This window comes from Petaurus breviceps, unplaced genomic scaffold (assembly GCF_028583685.1).
Source record: "Petaurus breviceps papuanus isolate PSGF00001 unplaced genomic scaffold, PetGlider_PUasm1.0 90808, whole genome shotgun sequence".
NCBI lineage: Eukaryota > Metazoa > Chordata > Mammalia > Diprotodontia > Petauridae > Petaurus > Petaurus breviceps.
Window position 1 is genome coordinate 1,191,438 of NW_027187349.1, and position 20,527 is coordinate 1,211,964.

General features: G+C 38.5%; 1 protein-coding gene across 3 annotated transcripts in view; it reads left to right on the top strand.

Annotated features, from left to right (window-relative positions):
* SNX9 (sorting nexin 9) overlaps positions 1-20,527 on the top strand; it is a 130,493-nt gene that overhangs the window by 95,249 nt on the left and 14,717 nt on the right. For all 3 annotated transcript variants that reach the window (XM_069070309.1, XM_069070310.1, XM_069070308.1), the window contains 7 exons: positions 351-435; positions 1,771-1,896; positions 2,025-2,142; positions 6,896-7,026; positions 10,810-10,913; positions 14,383-14,486; positions 19,826-19,903. In XM_069070309.1, coding sequence (XP_068926410.1) covers positions 351-435; positions 1,771-1,896; positions 2,025-2,142; positions 6,896-7,026; positions 10,810-10,913; positions 14,383-14,486; positions 19,826-19,903 — 746 coding nt within the window. The remainder of the gene's footprint in view (positions 1-350; positions 436-1,770; positions 1,897-2,024; positions 2,143-6,895; positions 7,027-10,809; positions 10,914-14,382; positions 14,487-19,825; positions 19,904-20,527) is intronic.

Consider the following 20,527-nt stretch of genomic DNA (forward strand, 5'->3'; position numbering starts at 1 on the left):
AGCTTCTAAGGGTTCTCTCTTGTAACCTGAATGAAATTTTCCAAATTGTCTCATTGCCCTTTATTGGGTGATAGAATTTTGTAGATTTAAGATGAACAGTATGCCTGTAAATATAGCACCATCTGGAATAAAATTATTTTCTTAGTAACTGCAGCTTGATTAAATGACTAATTGGCCATTGAGCAATCTGATTAGACTAGGTATCACTTAACACACCACTGTTTCTAGTGCATGCGTCTGAAAGACAGAACAAGGTGAAAATTGTTGCTAAAAAGCAAATAGGAATGGGAGGATTTAAATTCTTATAAGGAAAGATTGGGGCACTCAATAGCATTTATTTCTGTGATTAGGTTTCCTGGATTTGCAAAACCTGGAATGGAACAATACTTATTGGCAAAGCAGCTAGCAAAACCCAAAGAGAAAATTTCCATCATTGTAAGTTTTTGGTTATTTTGTGGGGTTTTTTTTCTTCCTAAATAAGCTGTTTTAAAGATAATGTTAGTACTAAGAGAATTATGTTTCTTTTGTGAAAGTTTTAAGATATACATGCCCTAAATAATTGACATTATCCTTCAGTATTTAAAAATGCTAGAGATAATTAGGGTGTTAATGCCTTCATCTTTGCTATTTATATCTGTTTTCTTTCTCTTTTTAAGACTGTTAGTAATAAGAGTATCATAACTAGATCACGTTGGAAAATCCTTTTTACCAGACCTTTGAGATGAGTTGATAAGCTTAATTTTTATGCTTGAGTTTATAGGCTAGAAAAATAAACACGCAGTATCAGAATACAGCACCTTCTCTAATGTCTGTAGTAATCATGCTTTTTACCACTGAACCATGTGTAACACGAGAGATAAGAAATGAACAAATTAAAAAACTGGTATTTAAAGATACCATTAAGGATATTAGTCTTAGAAGAACTGTGTCCTTCACTTAATATTTACATAATTCACACAAAAAACATTGGGATTTCATCCACAAATTATGATGACAGATAAGAATGCCAAACAGCCAAGGACATCCCAGCTGTGTGTCCCAAAATAAATACATTTCAGGAATGGGAGCTGTGGATTTATGCTGTCCCCATTTACTTATCCTATGATAACTGAAGAAGGCCTTATCATAATACAATGAGCCCCAAATGAAGACAGGGAACACCCTCTGCATTATCACAAGATCTTGCTGGAGGGGGAGAAGTTATAAAACATGTGTTCTCTGGTAGTTGGACCCACAATCTTTTGATAAGCTTTGAGATTCAGTGAATTTCCAAAGTGAGAAAATGAGGCTAAGATTTCTTAGCAGTCTGCTATTTCTAAAACCATACTGGGAGCAATTGACCAAGTTTGCCCTCATTGACATACTGAAGAGTCTCTCTCACCATCCCCAATAATGTGCCAAAGGCCTGGATCCCTAATTTTGTCATATGAGTTCAAGGTAGGAAAATTTATTTTAAAGTTGCCCTTCCTAGAGAAGATAATCTAGTAAACCTAAAAGCTTTCTAAATTAAATTTATGTGGAATTCAGAGTAAAAACAAATTTATGTTCATACATAAAACATTCTCTGAGTGTGATACTTAATAAGGGAAAAAGATCTGACACCAAGATGCATGTATGTTACGTCCATGAGATGGAGCAAGGAGATTTCTACTGGAAGGGGCTTCTGTCCTGAAAAGAGAATCTTTAACCATTGACTGATTATACCAGTTAGGTTTGCTGTGCTTCTCTTTCATGAAAATAATTTATTATGGGACGTTGTTCTGCATGCAGGTTGGAGATTATGGCCCAATGTGGGTTTACCCCACCTCTACATTTGACTGTGTTGTAGCAGATCCCAGGAAAGGCTCGAAGATGTACGGTTTAAAGAGTTACATCGAATATCAGTTGACAGCCACTGTGAGTACCTCAGACGTGCTTGTCAAAGCTAGAAGTGTGTTTCTGTTAACACTTCCAGTTCATTTCTCCAACTCTGTACCCATGGCGTTTATCTATTTGTTTTTTCTTTCTCTGTTCTTATTTTACAGAACACTAATCGATCTGTCAACCACAGGTATAAGCACTTTGACTGGCTCTATGAGCGTCTTCTGGTTAAGTTTGGGTCAGCCATTCCAATTCCTTCCCTCCCGGACAAGCAAGTTACAGGTGAGTATGTTGCTGACCTGAGCCCGGCAATTATAGAATAACTTGGAGAAAGGAGGATTGATGCCGCTGTATAACCAGTCTTTGAAAAAAGGCACCAGGTGAATCCTAAAATGTCTATAGCAGCTAGGTGGTGCTGTCATATGTAGAACCCTGAGCCTGGAGTCTGGAAGACCCCAGTTCAAACCCTGCCTCAGACACTTACTAACTGGGTGGCTGGACAAGTGGCTTGTCCTGTGACTCAGTTTCCTTATCTGTAAAATGGGGGTAATGATAGATAGTATCTCCCTCCCAGGGTTATCGTGAGGATAAAATGAAATAATATTTGTAAAGTACTTAGTGCAATGCCTGGCGTATATATATAGTAAGTACCATATAAATATTAGCTATCATTATTGTTCTTATTGTTATCATTACTATTATTCAAATAGAGATAGCATTTGGCTTTTACTGCTATTGTGACATAGTAGTCGTGGAAGTTACCTCCAGTCTGAAGGAGCAGAGTCTGTGATTTGGGAGGAAATCTTAGTGGGAAGCCTGTCACAATTATTACCATTTATTATTACTGTTATTATTTTAAAGCCTCCTGGAGGCTCTGAGGCTCTCTTTGGATCTTTCTCTGGGGCCTTCAAGGAGTTTTAGTGAAATAAAAGTATAATCATATCTTAAAGATGCAGGGGCTAGCAGATACACTTTATGTTAATTCTTATGATTCTCTAGCTTTTATTATGTGTCCCTATTACCATCTCCCTTAAAAAAGTAAGGAAATAGTAACATCAGTTCACATTTGCAAAGGGCTTTGAGGTTTACCTCAAACCACCTGGTAAGGTAGGTAGGACAATAATGAATTAACTCCATTTTACAGGTGAAGAAACTGAGGCCTAGAGAAGTCAGGTAACTCATCAGTGCTCACACAGTACTAACTGTCAGAGTCTAGATTTGAACCCAGATGCCATGGCTCTAAGTCTGCTTGTATTTCCACAATACCAGAATGCCTCAGTAAAAGAGAAGGGGCAGGGTGGGGAAGAATGGAGGGGATTGGAAGGGAGGCCAGTACCTCAAAAAAGAAAAATATGCTTTAAATTTTTAAAATTAGATATCTTTATTTTATAAAGATTTTCTCTAAATGGTTTTATGGTATCTTTTCACATACAATAAATCTCTGTTATATATGTGTATACATATACGTGTATATATAACAGTATAAAATATAATAGTGTAACAAATGCAGTAATTATAATAGTGATTCTCCAATATACCTTTCATTAACAAGTTGCACAATTCCATGCAAAGCATTTTACTATCTAAAAACATTTTTTCAAATACTCAGGAATTCACTTGAGTAGAAAACTATAACACTCTCTAAAATGGTAATCGTGCTTTGAAGAACACATTTTAGCTTCTCTTCAGTCTAATTGTTTAAATCTAAACACAAATAAAACCCACCTTAGCTTTTTTTTTCAATCAAACCTAGTTTATTTATTCTTCATTTCCTTAAGTTCATTTCATTTTTATATACAGATTTGTTTGAATTCCTCTGACTATTCTGAATCAGTCACATACACTAGCCTCCCAAAGTAACAGGATTTACTGAGCTAACTTGTGTGTGTAGGGTGGTATTGTTTTTTGGGTTTTGTGGTATTTTTTAATGTAATTCTGGCTTTATCAGGAATCAAATGCTTAATGTAGAACAGTTATTTCATGTACAGTGAATGATATTTTCCAAGCAGGGTGGGTACCTCTATCCCAACCCTCCCAATGCTGTGACTCAGTGTTTTTTTTTAAAGGCAGGCAACTAGCCAGCCAGCAGTGTGCCACTTGAAAGCAACAGCCCCTCTGTCTGAAGAAAGATGAGCATTGATTCACTGACCTGGATACATGCCGAGGAAATTGAAAAGCCCGGAAGTGACTTTCTTTTCCCCCTCCTCCCCTGTTAGCCTCCTGCCCAGAATCCCCCTAGCATTATTATATGAAAATATTCATCACTTAAACACTTGAATACACAGTGAGTGGCAAGGAGATGATGAAGTGGCATATCTGTACACTTCAGAATTAATCCATGAAGAATTCAACTGATATTAATCTGTATATATTTTTTTTTTTGCTTGTTATGAGATTGAGTTCTTTATGAGATATTATGAATGAGGCATTTTTGTTCCTTGGTTGTGCCAAGTGTTCATTTGTTTTGTGAGATGATTAAATGAAATTCTTTGGATATAGGAGAAATGGAGGTTACCTTTCGATGAACTCTCTAAGTCCTGCTTTAAATGCTACTGGACAGAGAGTTAGATCATAGTTGAGACAGGAAAATAAGTTCTGGGCAATTTTTCAGTAAAAAATGGACATTAATCTGCTGCTAGTGATTAGGTAAATGGACTATTCCTTTAGTGCTTTCTTTCCTAATGTAGAACTTGATGCAACATGATTCCATGTTGAACTCCAAAGCTGATTATTTAAAACCTTTAAGAAAATGGTATTGGGGTGGCTAGGTGGCACAGTGAATCGAGCACCAACCCTGGGGTCAGGAGGACTGAGTTCAAATCCAGCCTCAGACACTTGATCACACTTACTAGCCATGTGTCATTGGGCAAGTCATTTAACCCCAATTGCCCTGCCTTCCCCCTCCAAAAAAAAAAGAAAATGGTTTTGCTTCCCTGAATCTCTCTCCAAGAAAAACACTCTTGTTGTTTTCTTGTGTTTTTTGAGATTTACATGGACCTGGCACTATTTTTTGGAACCTCTCCCCAAGAGATGAAGGATGTCACGAAATACTGTTTGAGGGCTAATAAAGAAAGGTCCATAGACATTGCTGTATTTAAGTGTGTAAGTCATTATAATCTGGTGGCATGAATCTCTAGGGCCATCTTACATATAAGAGAAACCCTCTTGAAGTCAAGGAATCTTAAGACGCCATGTTTTTTAAAGATGCTTTGAGCTATATTTCCAAAGCAAAATTTCAGGCTGCCATTTTGTTTTTATTTCTGCAGATACAAGGATTTTGGTTAATGAAATAAAGTATTTATATCGCTTGAAAAAAAAAACTTTTTGATATTATATTTGCTTAGTCTTCTTATTTATGTAATACCTACCTTTAAGAAGTCCAGAGTGCCCAAGAGAAATTCACTTAAAGTGTAGTTAAATGAACTGTACCCCACTGAAAGTTCCATTTTTAACAGTTCTTTCTTGTTCTTGACAACAAAAGGAAAATATTGACACAAGAGTGAAGGATTCAGACTAAAGATGAACATTGCGTGATATTTTTTTCCTGCAATTGATAGTAATCATTGAATGATAGAGAATTTAATAGGTAAAAGGGGACTTTAGCAAATTATAGCTGAAGTTATTCGTAAAGGCCTTTTACCAAGCATTTTACCTTATCTCATTTGAACTTCACAATAGTGCTGTTACACGTGTTATTGAAGATTGTCTAAATCCAGCCATTTTTTTTTACCATTGAAGAAAGAGCCCAAGAGGAAGTCAGGTTGTAAAGAATCCATGAGAGCCAATACTGAATTTCTCCAACAGAAAACTTGGGCACAGAACTGTCCAAAATCATGGTGGCAGTTGCTGCAAAGCCTTGGTGTATATAGTAACCTACAGATGAACTTGTTATTAACCACTTAAGTTCCTGCCTCTTCAGCTACTCACAGCCAAATAATAAATATTCAGTTGTGTATATAATATAGTGGCAGACTTATTTCAGCTCTCTGTGGATTTCTGTCTTCTGTTAAAATAGTCAAAAACAGTTTAGCCCTTGATATTCACATAGTATATATACACAAAATATTTCATCATTCCCTCAGCCCATTGCTTTTTGGCTGATTAACCTTACTTTACAATTGTCTCTTAAGCTTTTAAATATTAAGGTGTCCTGAACTGCACCCACATTTATAGGTGAGAAGTCATCCTTTTTAAGCACTCTGTTTTGGAGTCTTCGTCCATAAAATCTGAGGAAGTATTTCCCAGTTGTGCATTTGTTCCATAATTAGGTATTTTTAGTTTTCAAGGCAATTTTTAAAAGGCAAAAGGAGAAAAATGGTGCATTTGTGCATTGGTTTATCTGACATTTGCACAGTTTTTGTGTTTATAGAAAATTAACACATGCAGCATTTTTGACAGGTTGATTTCTATAAATATAAAAATTTGGTGCAAATTTTAAGGATTGCTTGCTGAATTCTATTTTAAATTTATTTTCTGCTTCTATTACGTTTTATTTTTACTTTTTAGAATATATATGTGAGAGAGAATGAGAGGGGGAGAGAGAGAGAGAGAGAGAGAGAGAGAGAGAGAGAGAGAGAGAGAGAGAGAGAGAGAGAGAGAGAGAGAGAAATCACATTCTGTTGTTTACTTTTACCCAGGAACTGGCATAATGTTAATGGCAAGCTCCATTAGATTCAATTACAGTTTAGTCTGAGGTAGCTGAGTGCTTTGGAGGTCCTTCAAGAAAATAGCACTCAGGCTGTGATTATTGATTCTGTCAGATACAACAAGATGGCATATTGTGTTGTTGAATGCATTAGTGTTAGCAAATGCATTCCATTTTCAAAAACTCCCCCAGGATGGGCTTTGAGTACTCAATGAGTAGTTGGTGTTTTAGGCTAGCCAGAAGTTCACATGGGGGTGGGTTGTTTTCTTTTCCAATAAATAGTTTTTGCTTTTTATTAGCCAGCTACATAAAAGGCCTTTCCATTGTTCCTAATAACTAACCATGCCTTGGGGCAGAACTGGGTTATTTATCCCCATGTGACTTTTCCAGGTCGCTTTGAAGAAGAATTTATCAAGATGCGAATGGAAAGGCTCCAGGCTTGGATGACTAGAATGTGTCGTCATCCTGTCATCTCAGAAAGTGAAGTTTTCCAGCAGTTCTTGAATTTCCGGGATGAAAAGGTAGGAAATGACTTCGTTATGGTCTTTCAGATACTGAAGGCCGGAAGTCGCAACCAAAAAGCCAGAGTTTTCATATTTGATTTTATCAAATGCAGTGTGGGAACTTGTCTCCTGATCCTTCTCTTAAGACACAAGAGGAAATCCACATGAACCTGTAGCAGGAGGGAGGAATTGGGTATCACAGAACAGAAAGAAATCCAAGATGAGTGTCTCCCTAGGGCTTTTTAAAAATAGGCGAGGTCCTTAGCCCTTCCGGAAGCTCTAGGTTGTAAAGTCAAGGAAATGGACCAGATGACATTTTAGAATAGCTTCCAACCTTCTGGTCTTAAGATAAAATTATATAGAAGAAAAAATAGATTTTTTATGAGCCTACTGACGTTTTGGTACTACACTTTCTGATGGCAACTTGACTTTTGTGGTAAACAGAAAATGTTTGGTGGTCTCTGTGTCCCCAGTGGGCAACCTTCTTTATGTTAGAGGCCCCTATCGGTTGCTCATAATATATTACTGTCAGTTTGGGAAGTGTCTTTTCCCCTAAGGAAAGTTTTTAAGCATTCTTGGAGTCAAACTTAAGATACTGATATTTCTTTTTTGCTTTTGGAAAGTGTTCAGTGTTGTCTAAAAACAAAAACTTTTTCACACCCTTTGACCTAGTAATCTGAGTAATGTTCATTTATCTGAAGCAGATCAAAAACAGAAAGCATTCTCTTGTATAGATAACTCCATAGAAAGATCATATATGATATGTATAATGTGACATCAGTAATAACCTATAATATTTAGTATGTGTGAGAGAAATAGTTGTCTATATAATTAATAACCAGGACTGGTAATTGTAATTATTCAGAGTTTAGCTTTATTTTAGTGGATTTGAAAGATTATGCTATTATAAATAAAATTTACATTTTGTATAAATATAGTCAAGCAACATTTTTTTATGGTAATAAAGAATGGGAAATAAAATGATTGCCCACTGGCTAAGCAGTAGCTAAATTGGCAATGATAAAATAAACAAATAAAATTCTGTTTTTTAAGCATTTCTTGTATTTTCAAGCACTGGGCTAATAAGTTCAGAGGATACAAGCAGAAAAGTAAAGCAATCTTTGCTCTCAAGGATTTCACCTTCTGTTAAGGAGACATAGCATATATATTTATGGTTTAGTTACATATAGGTTTAGTGACAGGGTAGGGTGGTCATCATACAATAGATGGTAAAACCAACTGTTCTATCCAGTAGTGGAATATTATTTCGTAATAATAAATGACAAAAATGAATTCAGAGAAACAAGAAAAGATTTATATAAACTAATGCATATTGAAATAAGCTTAGCCAGAATAATAATACACCCATCACTGTGCATTTTATTTACAATAGTATAAATTTAACCAATAAAAAGAAAGCTGTATTCTTGAGTAATTATGACAATAGTCTTAGTCCCAGAGAACTTATGCAAAAAGTAGAATATTGCATAGGTTGGTTTTCAGGAGTGGATATTATATCAGTTGTTTTTGCTTAACTCTTTCTTTGCTGGAAAAGAGAGGTCAGTTCTAAGGAGGGGAGTGATTGATATAAAAAAAGGCATCAGCAAAAGTCTTGCAAAGAAAAAAATATGAGTTATATCAAAGCAACAAAATATGGATGACGTATATAAATCCTATAAAATGAATCAAACTACTTTGGCCTTTTTAGAACATAGTTACAGAAATTTTGTTTGCAGCAACCCTCCTTGAGTCTTTGTTTTGGCTCCAGTAGACTAGCTGACTTCTTAAGATGCATTTCTTGTTAGGTGAACACTTGATTACAAAACATAATTATGAAGCCAAATTAAGTCTTCCATCATCTCTCACTGGCTTGTGTATGTGTGCATGCTGTGAGGAAATGAGAAGACAATGGGGTCCTTCACACTTATTTGTATTTACGTTATCATGAGTGTTGTCTGCAAGATGGCTATGGAAAGTCTTCCTGGTATGCTTAAAGCAGTGTGATGATTTCCTCATGTGGATTGTCAAAATTGGTCTCATAATTTTGCAGACCTTACAGAGGAGGGACAGGCAGTGTGGTGTACAGGGAAGCAATTCAGCCATCTATATAATCACCCAGCATGTGTTTCTCCATCTTTTCAGAAAAAAAAAAAAAGAATTGGGTTCTGTTGAATATTATGAAATACCTATTAACATGCAAGAAAACAGTTCTAAGCTCACAGGATACAGTAATAATGGCTAGGTGTTGCATAACCCTCTAAGGTTTGCAAAATGCTTCACAAATATTATCTCATTTTATCCTTCCATTTTACAGATGAGGAACCTGAGGCAGACAGCAGTTAAGTGACTTGCTCAGGATCAAACAAAGAATAAGTATCTGAAGTTGGACTTGAACTCAGGTCTTCCTGAATCCAGGACCAGGGCTCTATCCACTGCACCATCTAGTTGCCTCATACAAAAATGAATAAGATTCCCTTATTGTCAAGATGCGTGTGATGCAATTGTTGTTCAGTCATTTTTCAGTGGTGTAAAATGCATACCCAAAGATGTTAAGCAAAGTAAAAGTGCATTAAAGGGAAATGAAATCTTTTAAGTATTTGATGAAAGGAAAGATCACTGTAGACTGGGGAGAGAAAGGAAGGCTTTGTGGAGGAGATGGTAGGTGTGTATTGGTGTAATGTTAATGGGATTTAAGATCTTCCTGGCCCATTAGTAGGCCTCAGGTGGAGCCCATTAAGGGAAGCCTGCTTAGGACAGGCTGGCTTGTGGGAAGGCTTTCACACCTTTTGCTCTTTTCTAATTAGGCCCTAAGTCAGGAGGGTTGTGGTACCTTCTGACTGAGAAGAGTACAGATATGTTGATTTGGTATTTTGCTTGGGGGGCTTGCTTAGGAGAAGGACCTTGTGATTTCTTGGTTGAGATCCTGAGTGCCCACACGTTCAGAGCTCCCCGCCTGCTCAGATGTAAAGGCTCTCTCAATCCAGGGATGTATGTAAAGTGTATAGCAATATTGTTTTGATTCAGACAGTCAGAGCCCTGTCTGTTGGTCTTTATTGTATTTTCTCTGAAGTTCAGGGTGCTGACTTTTCCCCTGAACTAGTGAATGTGATTAAGAAGATTGTTGACCCCTTGAATAGCTTGTCTTTCCTAGTAAAGCAGATCTAAGAACCTGTGCTAGCAGCCTTCCTGGGTATGCCAGTGTGGTTGCCGCCACAACTGGTTGTATTTAGGTTTTCTGTTGGTGAAAATATTGAGGGAGGGCATTACAGGGATGGGGTATGCAGTAGCAAAGGTACAGAGGAAGGAAAGTATTTGTGTCTAAATGATTACAGTTTGCTTTTCTAAGTGGGTTTCAGTGAGTACCTGCATAGGATCATAGATTTAGAGCTGGAAAGGTATCTTAAGAGGCCATCATTTTGCAGATGAAGGAACAGGGCAGCTAGGTGGCGCAGTGAAGAAGTGAAGAGAGGACTGGCCCTGGAGTCAAGAGAACCTGAGTTCAAATCTGGCCTCAGGCACTTAACACAAACCCAATTGCCCTACCTTCCTCCCTCCAAAAAGCAAAGAAAAATATAAAAAAAATACAGATGAAGGAGCTATGGGCCTAGAAATGTTAAATGGTTTGTTCAGGACATAAGTATATGTGGCATGATTTGACCCCAAGTAAGTTAAGAGACTGAAGGTCCAGAATGCACAAATCTCCATCCCTCTTCTCTGCTGGTGGCTGAATGGATGCGCTGAGAACAAAAGAGACAAAATCTTTGTGCTCACCCCTTTACGTTACAATGTTCTTATTTCTAGGAATGGAAAACTGGGAAGAGGAAGGCTGAAAAAGACGAGCTGGTGGGCGTCATGATATTTTCAACTATGGAACCAGAGGCCCCAGACCTGGACTTGATAGAAATGTGAGCCGTGCTATCTTGGTTTCCATTTCTCTATCTACTTTTTTACCTCCCATGGGATGGCAGTCTAGACCAAGTTGATAATGACCTGAATTCACACTGGGTGAATAGTGTCTGTGAAATGTGTTAGGAATGGAGTCCACATTTTGTGGACACCATCTTAGCTGACGTTTATTTATGTAGCTCTTTGAAGAATTGCCCATCCCTCCCACATGTACCATCTCATTTGATCCATTTAATCCCTTTTTTTTTTTTACCATATAAGGAAACTGGGACCCATATGTCCCACATCATCCTCTCATACTTACTCTAAATCCAATAATAATGGTGGTGGTGATGAGTGGTGGGGCTTCAGGTCTTAAGGCCCCAACTGCAGTATTCTCTCTCCTACACCACATGCCTCCTCAGGGGGTTGGACTAGATGGCCTCAGAAGTATGCTAGAGCCAGCAGCTGGAACCTGAGTACTTGGACCTAAAAATAGACAAATGCTTCAAATCAGGGCTTGGTTTATCCTTTTGTTGATTGTCTAGACCAGAGGTCAACAAACTATGGTCAGTGGGCCAGTGAGCTGAGAATGTAAATGAAGTTTTATTTAGTAAATTTGTAAATCTATAAATAAAGTTTTATTGTCTTTAGAAATGTAAAAACCCTTCTTAGCTCACAAGTACAAAAACAGGCCTGCCTCTGGTCTAGACTTACCCTGATGGAGCATTTAAGTGATGGAGAAAATGTTAATAATGCAAATTAAATTTTAAAATGTGTACTGTTTATGTTTTTTGGGTAGTCAAGTGTTAAATATTCAGCAGCACCCCACTGCCTCCTGGGTCCTTTACGGCTCTGAGTTTGCAGAGGCAACACAGGGGTCTCGGTTTCCTTATGTGTGAAAAGGAGAGATTGGACTAAATGAATCAGATGAAATGATATATATAAACAGAGGCAGGTAGGGGGTGCAGCAGTAGGGTACCTGGCCTGGAGTCAAGAGGACCTGAGTTCAAATGAGGCTCCAAACACTTAACAAGCGCTATGACCCTGTGCAAACCACTTAACCCTCATTGATCAAAAACAAACAAAATAATAATAAGATACGAAAACAGTTTGAAAACCTTAAGGCTCTATATATGAATTAGTTATCAGGAGAGGTAGTGATGGCAATACTCTGATGTCCCTTCCAGCTCTAAAATCTTATGATCCCATATGAACTAACCACGGTAAATCACCATGGTAAATCTAACTAGAAAAAGAAAAGCCGACTTTGCTCCTAGCCCCGATTTATCTCCGTCATGCCCAGGTCTGTCTCAGTTTCATTTTCTCCTTTAAAGTTTGATGCCTTGATGATTGGCACAGCATTGAACAGCAGTTTCATAAAAGCATTATAAATATGATAAAGGAGTGTGGAACCAACAGACAGCTACTTTATCTTCACCTGGACAAAAACCTGTTTACATATTTGCCTTGAAAGAAGCAACCCTGAAGATCTTCTTTTCCCCCCATGTGCTTTGTAAGAGCTTATAAAAAGTACCTAATCTCCTATAGAAAATAATAGCTAGTGATTTATGTAGTACAGTCAGGTTTGCAGAATGCTTTACAAATATTATCTTATTTGATCCCCACAACAACTCTTGGGAGTAGTTATCATCCCCATTTTATGGAGGAAGAAATGGAGGCAGGGCCGGCTAGGTGGCGCAGTGAATAGAGCCCCAGCTCTGGAGTCAGGAGGACCTGAGTTCAAATCCGATCTCAGACACTTAACACAAAAAACTAGCCATGTGACCTCAGGCAAGTCACTTAACCCCAATTGCCCTTCCCCCTACAAAAAGCAAAAAAAAAAAAAAAAATGGAGGCAAACCAAGGTTAAGTGACTTGCCTACAGGGTCACAGAGCTAGTAAGTGCCTGCGACTGTATTTGAGCTTGGGTCTTCCTGACTCCAGGGTCCAGCACTATCTATCTGCTTTGTAAAAACTGTGATTAGGATTTGAGAAACAGTTCTTTTGTTTGTGAAAGAAGCAAGGAAACCTTAGAGAGTGTAAGTGTCCTACTCTCAGGGGACAGTGAGGGGTCCATTCAGAATGGCTCTCTTGTGACAATGACTGGAACCAGCCACCAGATATGACTCATTTACAATTGTGAACGATTAGGGTGTGTTGGGATTTCATAGAATTTTCGTGTTAAAGAATCAATAAACAATCAGATTTCCGGGTGATGATAGAAAGAACAAGATTCAGATAAAAAATGGGAATATTTTTGGCTGAGTGAGCTGAAGGTGCAGGCTTCTTTGGGAATTTAACCTTAATGTTTTCTTTATGCCGTTAAAACAGAAATCACATGTGTCTTTTGTGAAACTAGGTCTTGTATTCAGTTTTGAAGTAGTGATAGATTTTTTAATGTGCTTTATGCCATATATAAGCTTGAGTGATAAACAGTGCTTTAATAAGTTGGTTTTTTAATGTGCCTTAAATTTACACGCAGCCCCAAGTTAATCTTTCAAGCTTCTTCAAAAGCAGCATGGAGAGAGAGAGAGGTAGCCACTATTCTCATGTTTAAATAGGGAATGCAAAAAAACATAAAAAGATGTCTAAGATAGGGTCGCATGGGTAAAGCCCAGACTTAAGTCATCCTCTAAAAACTGTTGTATATGCATTGCTAAATCCACAAATATTTAAGCATTGATTTCCTGCTGAATCATTCTGAAGACTGGAGGGCATATAATCTTGTCTGCCGAGCTCCTATCTGGTTCAGTTCGGAGATGACGTGTGGTCGTGCTAAGTCAGGAGGCAAAGATAATGGACAGCCAGGTTCCCATCACATGGGTTGGGTCATCTACTTCATGGATTGGTTCCCTCCTCTCCCAAAGTCTGCTTGTTCCCTGATCCACTGCATTTCCATAGAGGATAGAAAATAAAAGCTCAATTTTTTTCCACTCATGAGGATGATACTAGATTACGGTATCATTTACCCCACTTCATTGAAACCTGTTAGGTTCTTTTCTTGACCACTTTAAGAAACAAATATTTTTCTGACTCTCCACTATTTCTTTTATATAATTCAGCAAACTTTTTATGTGCCCACCAGCAGTTACCTCTACAAACAGTAGATAACTTACTCGGCTCAGTAAGGCTTTACATATTAGTAAATTATTACTAGAATGAGCAGTTAGAAAATTTTAACAGAAACATTGAAGAAATAACTGATGTGTATGTTTTCTTAGTTGGTCTATTACCTTTATACTGAACAGTTGAGCGGGAACTCTGGACTTTGAGAAAAAAATGACTGGATCTTGGGTTAAAGATGTTCATTCTCCATTAGGGAGAAGGCGGCTGATAGACCCCAAACAGAAAGTTAGCGGCTGTTTTCCACCAGTGTGTCCACCTGCTTAGCACAGTTGGCAGGTGTCAGTCATTGTTTAAACACAGCCCTAACCCACCAAAGAGCCTGCTCCTCTAATCAATCCCTGGGTTGTCTTTGCTTCACAGAGAGCAGAAATGTGAGGCTGTCGGGAAGTTCACCAAGGCCATGGATGACGGTGTGAAGGAGCTGCTGACAGTGGGACAGGAACATTGGAAGCGGTGTACAGGACGTAGGTCTCACTCTGGACATTTGTTGACCCTTGTTTATTGTTGTTGTTTGTTTGAATTTTTACCACATTAATGAATCCAGTGGCCCCAGAAGAAAATTAGGTAAGTCAGCTCAAGGAGATAGTTTGAAATGGTGGTGCATTGAATAACCTGGAGTCACAAAGACCTGAGTTCAAATCCTGCCTCAGACACTTGGCTAGCTGTGTCACCCTGGGTAAATCCCTTAAACTCTGTGTGTCTTGATTTCTTCATCTGTAAAATGGGGATAATAATAGCACCTATCTCCCAGGGTTGTTGTAAGGCTAAAATAAGATAACATTTGTAAATCCCGTGAGATGTCTATAGAAAGCACAGTGCCCAGCATATAGTAGATGCTGCATAAATGCTTATTTCCTTCCCAAAACTGCTTTCCAAACTTTAGTTATTGTTGTTTTTGTTATTGTTATTAGCCTGACAACTTAGAGTCTTCCTCAGCAGCACATGGTTAAATTGTCGTCAGTCATGCTAAAACCGTTATTTCTTCATGAATATAAAATAGGAATGGTGGCAATGAGATAATGAATATAAAGCACATTATAAAATTTAAAGCAATTTATGGGACAGCTCAGTGGTACAGTGGAGAGAGCAGCAGGAGCCTGAGAGTCAGGAGAACCTGCGTTCGGATCCACCTTCAGACACTTAATGGCTGTGTGACTCTGGGCAAGTTACCTAACCCTAATTTCCCTTTCCCTCTCACTTCCCCCCAAAAAAGGAATTTATATGTCAGGCATCTATTGTTGTTAATGCTCTATAACACACTAGACTATATGCTCCTTGAGAGCAGAGACTGGGTTTTGGTTTTTGTTTGTTTGTTTGTTTTTGCCTTTCTTTGTACCCCCAGAGCTTAGCACAGTGCCTGGGATAGAGTAAGCATTTAATCAGTGTTTGCTTACTTTGATTCTTTACGTGTGTAACAATTTCCATAGGATTTGTTGAGAATGGCCAGATGACTTAAATGACTTACCTCAACTTTGGATGGTAGAGACAATTTAGATTTCTGATGCCCTTCTGAAGAGTAATTGTTGCATTGCATACTTTTTTAACCAATAAAATGCTAAAGGAGAAATTTTGTGAAAACTGCCTATGCGCCAGATGCTCTGAGAAGCTATCGAGAGTTGTACAAGAGGTACTCTCTACTATCTGGCACCATAGCTATAGTACAATGATAGCTAATACTCTTTAAGAGTAAGCCTCAAACATTTTAAAATTCTGAACCACCAAAGAGGAATGTAATTATGTTAAGGATAGTAAATGGATTCTTAATATCCTGTATTTCGTTGAAAACAGATGCATCTATCTATCATGACCATGCCCTCTCTGCCAAAATTTAATTAATCAGAATACCCCATTCTTCAACCCTTACTTGGAAAACTGAGAGTTTTAGTCATTTCTGTTTCCATCAATGGGAATTAATCTACTTTACCACATGGATTTTTTTGTGGTGTGCTTTTTTTTTAATAAAGTTTTTTTCCCTAAATCAGGGATTTTAGGTAGATGAGAGAATATACACAATGTGTGTTTTCCCCACGTCAGTCTCTAAGATGCCATCTATGTACATGCCTGTATTCCTGCAATTTCTAGAAATAGACAGAAAAGATCATATTACTTTTAATAATTATTATTATAGCTAATACCAATATAGCTGCTACTATGGCACTTAGCATATAAAATAGAAAAGCATAAGCACCATTCTAGAAGAAGCTAGAGGGGCAGAATGTCCCTTCTCTTTCCCACCGCCGAGGAAGTGGTATAGGGAGGGGAAGGGCAGTGAGAAAATAGGCAGCCCTGATAATCATGACCATGTGGTATAATTACTGTCTTAGGCCTAGGTTTATGTGCAAGTCACCCCATAGAAAATGAGCTCTTGTCAGCAGCCAGATCAGACCATTAGCTTGGCCCCATTAGAGGAAAGTTGACCTTTGCCCCCCACAATTTATAGGCTAACCTATTGACATGGCTTCCCAAGACTTAAAGGTAAAACTGGGAGTACAGTTTCCAGTACAGCAGGCTGATGCTACTAATTTCTAGAGCAGTACAGCTAATAGAAACATCATTTTATATCCTTCCAATAATACACAAAGGCATGTATTGGCGAAGGGATACTGGTTGCATGCTTAACCAGAAAAGCATATTGATAATTTCTTGTTACTTTAGTACTCAACACAAGACCAAGTTGGATCCTCTTTGTTCTTATTAAAAGAATAAAAATAAATTTAAAAGTTCTGGGTTTTTCCAAAACTAAGATGAATCAGAGTAGTAGGTGGGTTTTTTCCAAAATTAAGATGAAACAGAGAACTTTTTTTTAAAAAAGTGGATATTAAGTATGGAATGATATAGATTAATTAACAAGTTAGAGATCAGTAAGCCCCCACCCCCACTTTTCATCTTCTTTCTTTGTTCTTCCCCCATTAGATTGTAAGCTCCTTGAGGGTAGGGACTGCCTTTTTCATATTTATATACTCCGCTCTAAGCACAGCGCCTGGCATATAGTAGGTGCTTATTAAATGTTTTCTAACTGACTGATGGATAAGTCTGTTGTAGAAGTGGTGGTACAATTGAGATCTTTTTTCAAAGCACTTTCAAATAGTCACATTTTATCAGAAAAAAAATCACTTAGAATTTGCTGACAAGCCAGCTGCCCCTGCCTGAGGGACATCTATTAGAAGTAATGACAGCTTTGCTTCTGTCCCATGGCAAAGAAAACTGATGATGTATTCTGAATACAGAAATTAAGTATGAAAAGTCATGTCAGCATGTGTTCAATCTGAAAAAAAAAATCCATGCTTTTGGCCATAACAAATAACTTACAGACAAAAGAAAATATTTTTACAAAATACTACAAAAAAACACTATGTGGCAATGCACCCACAGTTCCCTGAACTATAAAAGCATATCCTTTGTGAGACAGGTAATACAAGTATCCCCATTTTAGAGATAAAGATACTGAGGCTCAAAGAGGTTATTTGACTTAGCTAAGGTTGCACAGCTGATGGAAAGTAGTAGGTATCTTGCTACTCTCCGGGGTTCAGTTTTCAGCCCTATCATTCCCTCACCCCTGAAATGAATCCAAAAACAAAAGGTCTGTGAGTCTTCAAATTCCACTTCCCATTACAGTCACCCTCCAAAGTCTGCAGGCAGCAGGACCTGTGAAGACACGAGCATACACACGCGCGCACACACACACACACACACACACACACACACACACACAGAAGACTGGAGGCAGAATAGCACCCCCTTACCTGCCACTTCTCCAAGTTAGTTTGTCACTTAGGCTTGCTCCTTCTCTCCTTCACCCCCTTCACCCCCGCTTGCCTCACCAAAATTCTGCATTCTTATAAAGGAAATAAATGGGACATCCCAAGAATCCTAGTGCACTTTTAGGCTATTAAAGCTTAAAACTGTGCTAAGACTTTTGCGACACCCTGTACTTGGATTGGCCAATACTAATTGCTTAGGGAGTGACCTCAAAGGTCCAATTAAACTGTGGAATCCTAATTTGTCCTTCACTTTTGTGACCCTCTCTCACCTCCCTCAAAATTAGCATGGTATGTGAGTGATTACTTCAGATTTGGTGAGTGGTGGGTGTGGTTTTACACACTATTTCATCCATTTAGTCACCATTTCTTTTGCTGAATCTGATTTAATTTATATATGTATGTATAGAATGTATATGTGAATAGGTACGGCAGCTTAATAAGCTTGTATTTAAGGTGTATTTATCACCAGAGAAATAAACAAGACCCACACTGAAGGCACACCATGCTTGTGAAACACATGGCAGATATCATACTCAGTTCCAGATGGCAGAACCAAAACCCTAAAAAAAAAAAATGCCATGCATCTAATCAGATTTATTGAGTTGCAGCTAAGATCACCCGATTGCTAAGTCTGCACATCTTAGTTCAATTCTTCTGGCCAGTAGTTTTCCAAGGAATTTATGTTAGAAGTGGCCCATAAGATAGAGTTCTGGCTCAAGACTTAGGAAGCCTTGAGTTCAAATCCAGATTTATTGTCTGTCTGTCTGCCTGCCTTAGTTTTCTAACCTATAAAATGGAGATAATGATAACAAACACTTCCCAGAGTGGCTACAAGGGTAAAATTAAAGTAAACAGCTATGCTGGCTTTTGCTGTTCTTACTCAGTCATGTCTGACTGACTCTTTATGACCCAGAGGACTATAGAGTGCCAGCACTGTCCATGGAGTTTTCTTGGCAAAGATACTGAAGTGGTTTGCCCTTTCCTTCTCCAGGGGATTAAGGCAAATAGAGATTAACTGACTTTCCTAGGGTTATATAGCTTGTAAGTGTCTGAGACTAGATTTGAACCCAAGTGTTCCAGACTCCAGGCCCAGCACTCTTTTCAGTCATCACCTTAGCTGCCTCCAAATGCTAGCTAACTGTTAGTAAGTATTAACATAAATTTTCAAATATGAATGTTTTTTCTTCTTACTTACAGCTGTGGAAGTATACAGATGCATGACAATGCATCCATTACTTAGGAATTGTTTTGGATTAGAGTTCTTTCAAATCTATTGAATTTGAAAGAATTTTGCATTTTTCAAGTCTATGGAACCATAGAATAGGAGTTTGAGAAAAGAACACCTTAGAGACCAGAGATTCCAACTTCCTCACTTTACAGACAAAAGTCAAGTCCCCAGAAGGCCATAGAGTCATGGCTTTGGTGCTGGCAGGAACCTCAGAGACCTCCCTCATTTTTTCACAAACTGAGGCCCTGAAGGTTAAGTGACTTTCCCAGGCTACCCAGCTAATAAGTGTCAGAGGCAGGATTTCACCAAAGGTCTTCTGACTCCAAGCCCAGCACCCTAGCCACTGTGCGAACTAGCCATGTACCCTTCGGTAAGTGAGGCGGAGGCAGCCTTTTCAAGGTCACACAACTAGGGAGTGAGAAGTTGTGATTCAGTGATCCTGCCCGGACCCAAATCAGAAAAGATAACTTAAAATGCTTTGCAGACCCTAAGAGCTATGTGAATTCTTGCAGCTGTTCTTAGCCATTGCCTTCCTACTGAACCATATGGCTTAGTGCACCATGATGCATTCCTTGTGCCTTCCCAGCAAGTGATCTGCCATGCAGTGGCAATATTAAAGTACAAACAGCAACCCATGTATTTTTTCCTCATAGGTAAATGTAGTAGTGAAAGAATTGGTAAAAAAACAGAATAAAGTGAAAATGAAGACGTGGGCAATGTATTGACTAACATAAGTGGTTGATGAATGTAGATCATAGTTGGGATAACTTTTTATCCTCAGATTAACTAATCATTATTTCTCTTCTTTTCTCAGCATTGCCCAAGGAATATCAGAAGATAGGAAAAGCCTTGCAGTGTTTAGCGACTGTATTCAGTTCTAGTGGCTACCAAGGTACATCTTTAATTTATTTGTATATAGATTGAGCCATATGTGGTATCATAGAATCTGTATTGGAAGACACCTCAGACCATCATCTCATCCAGTGGTCCCCAAAGTGGAAGCTGTGGTCTAGCCCCAAGGAGTTCATGATCATCCAGGCACAGGGTAGGAAAATAGGTCACATCCCACTGTCCTCCCAGTACCCAGTTATGGGGCTTTGTCTGTAGTGCAGCCCCATCTACTCTTGTCCCTCAAAATTCCCCCTAACCTCAGATCCTTTGATACCTATGGTATATCAAAGAGTAGGCTCTATGCTCTGGGAAAGCGATCTTGATTGGAAACTGCACTAAAGTAGTCTGTGAACCAGAAGTCCTGTCTACACTCTCTCCAGCAAGTCTTCAGTTTCTTGTCCAAAGCCTAGCACCTTTGTGACAGAACTTTATACAGGACCTGGAAAGCAAACAAGAATCTTGTCCTTGAACATCCTTGTGACTAGGATTTAAGCTGGTTGAGATGGTTGCAGTAAGAATCCTTGAGGGGCGGCCAGGTAGCACAGCGAGTAAGAGCACCGGCTCCAGTGTCATGATGACCTGGGGATCAAATCCCGGGCTCAAACACTTAGCACCCACCCAGAAA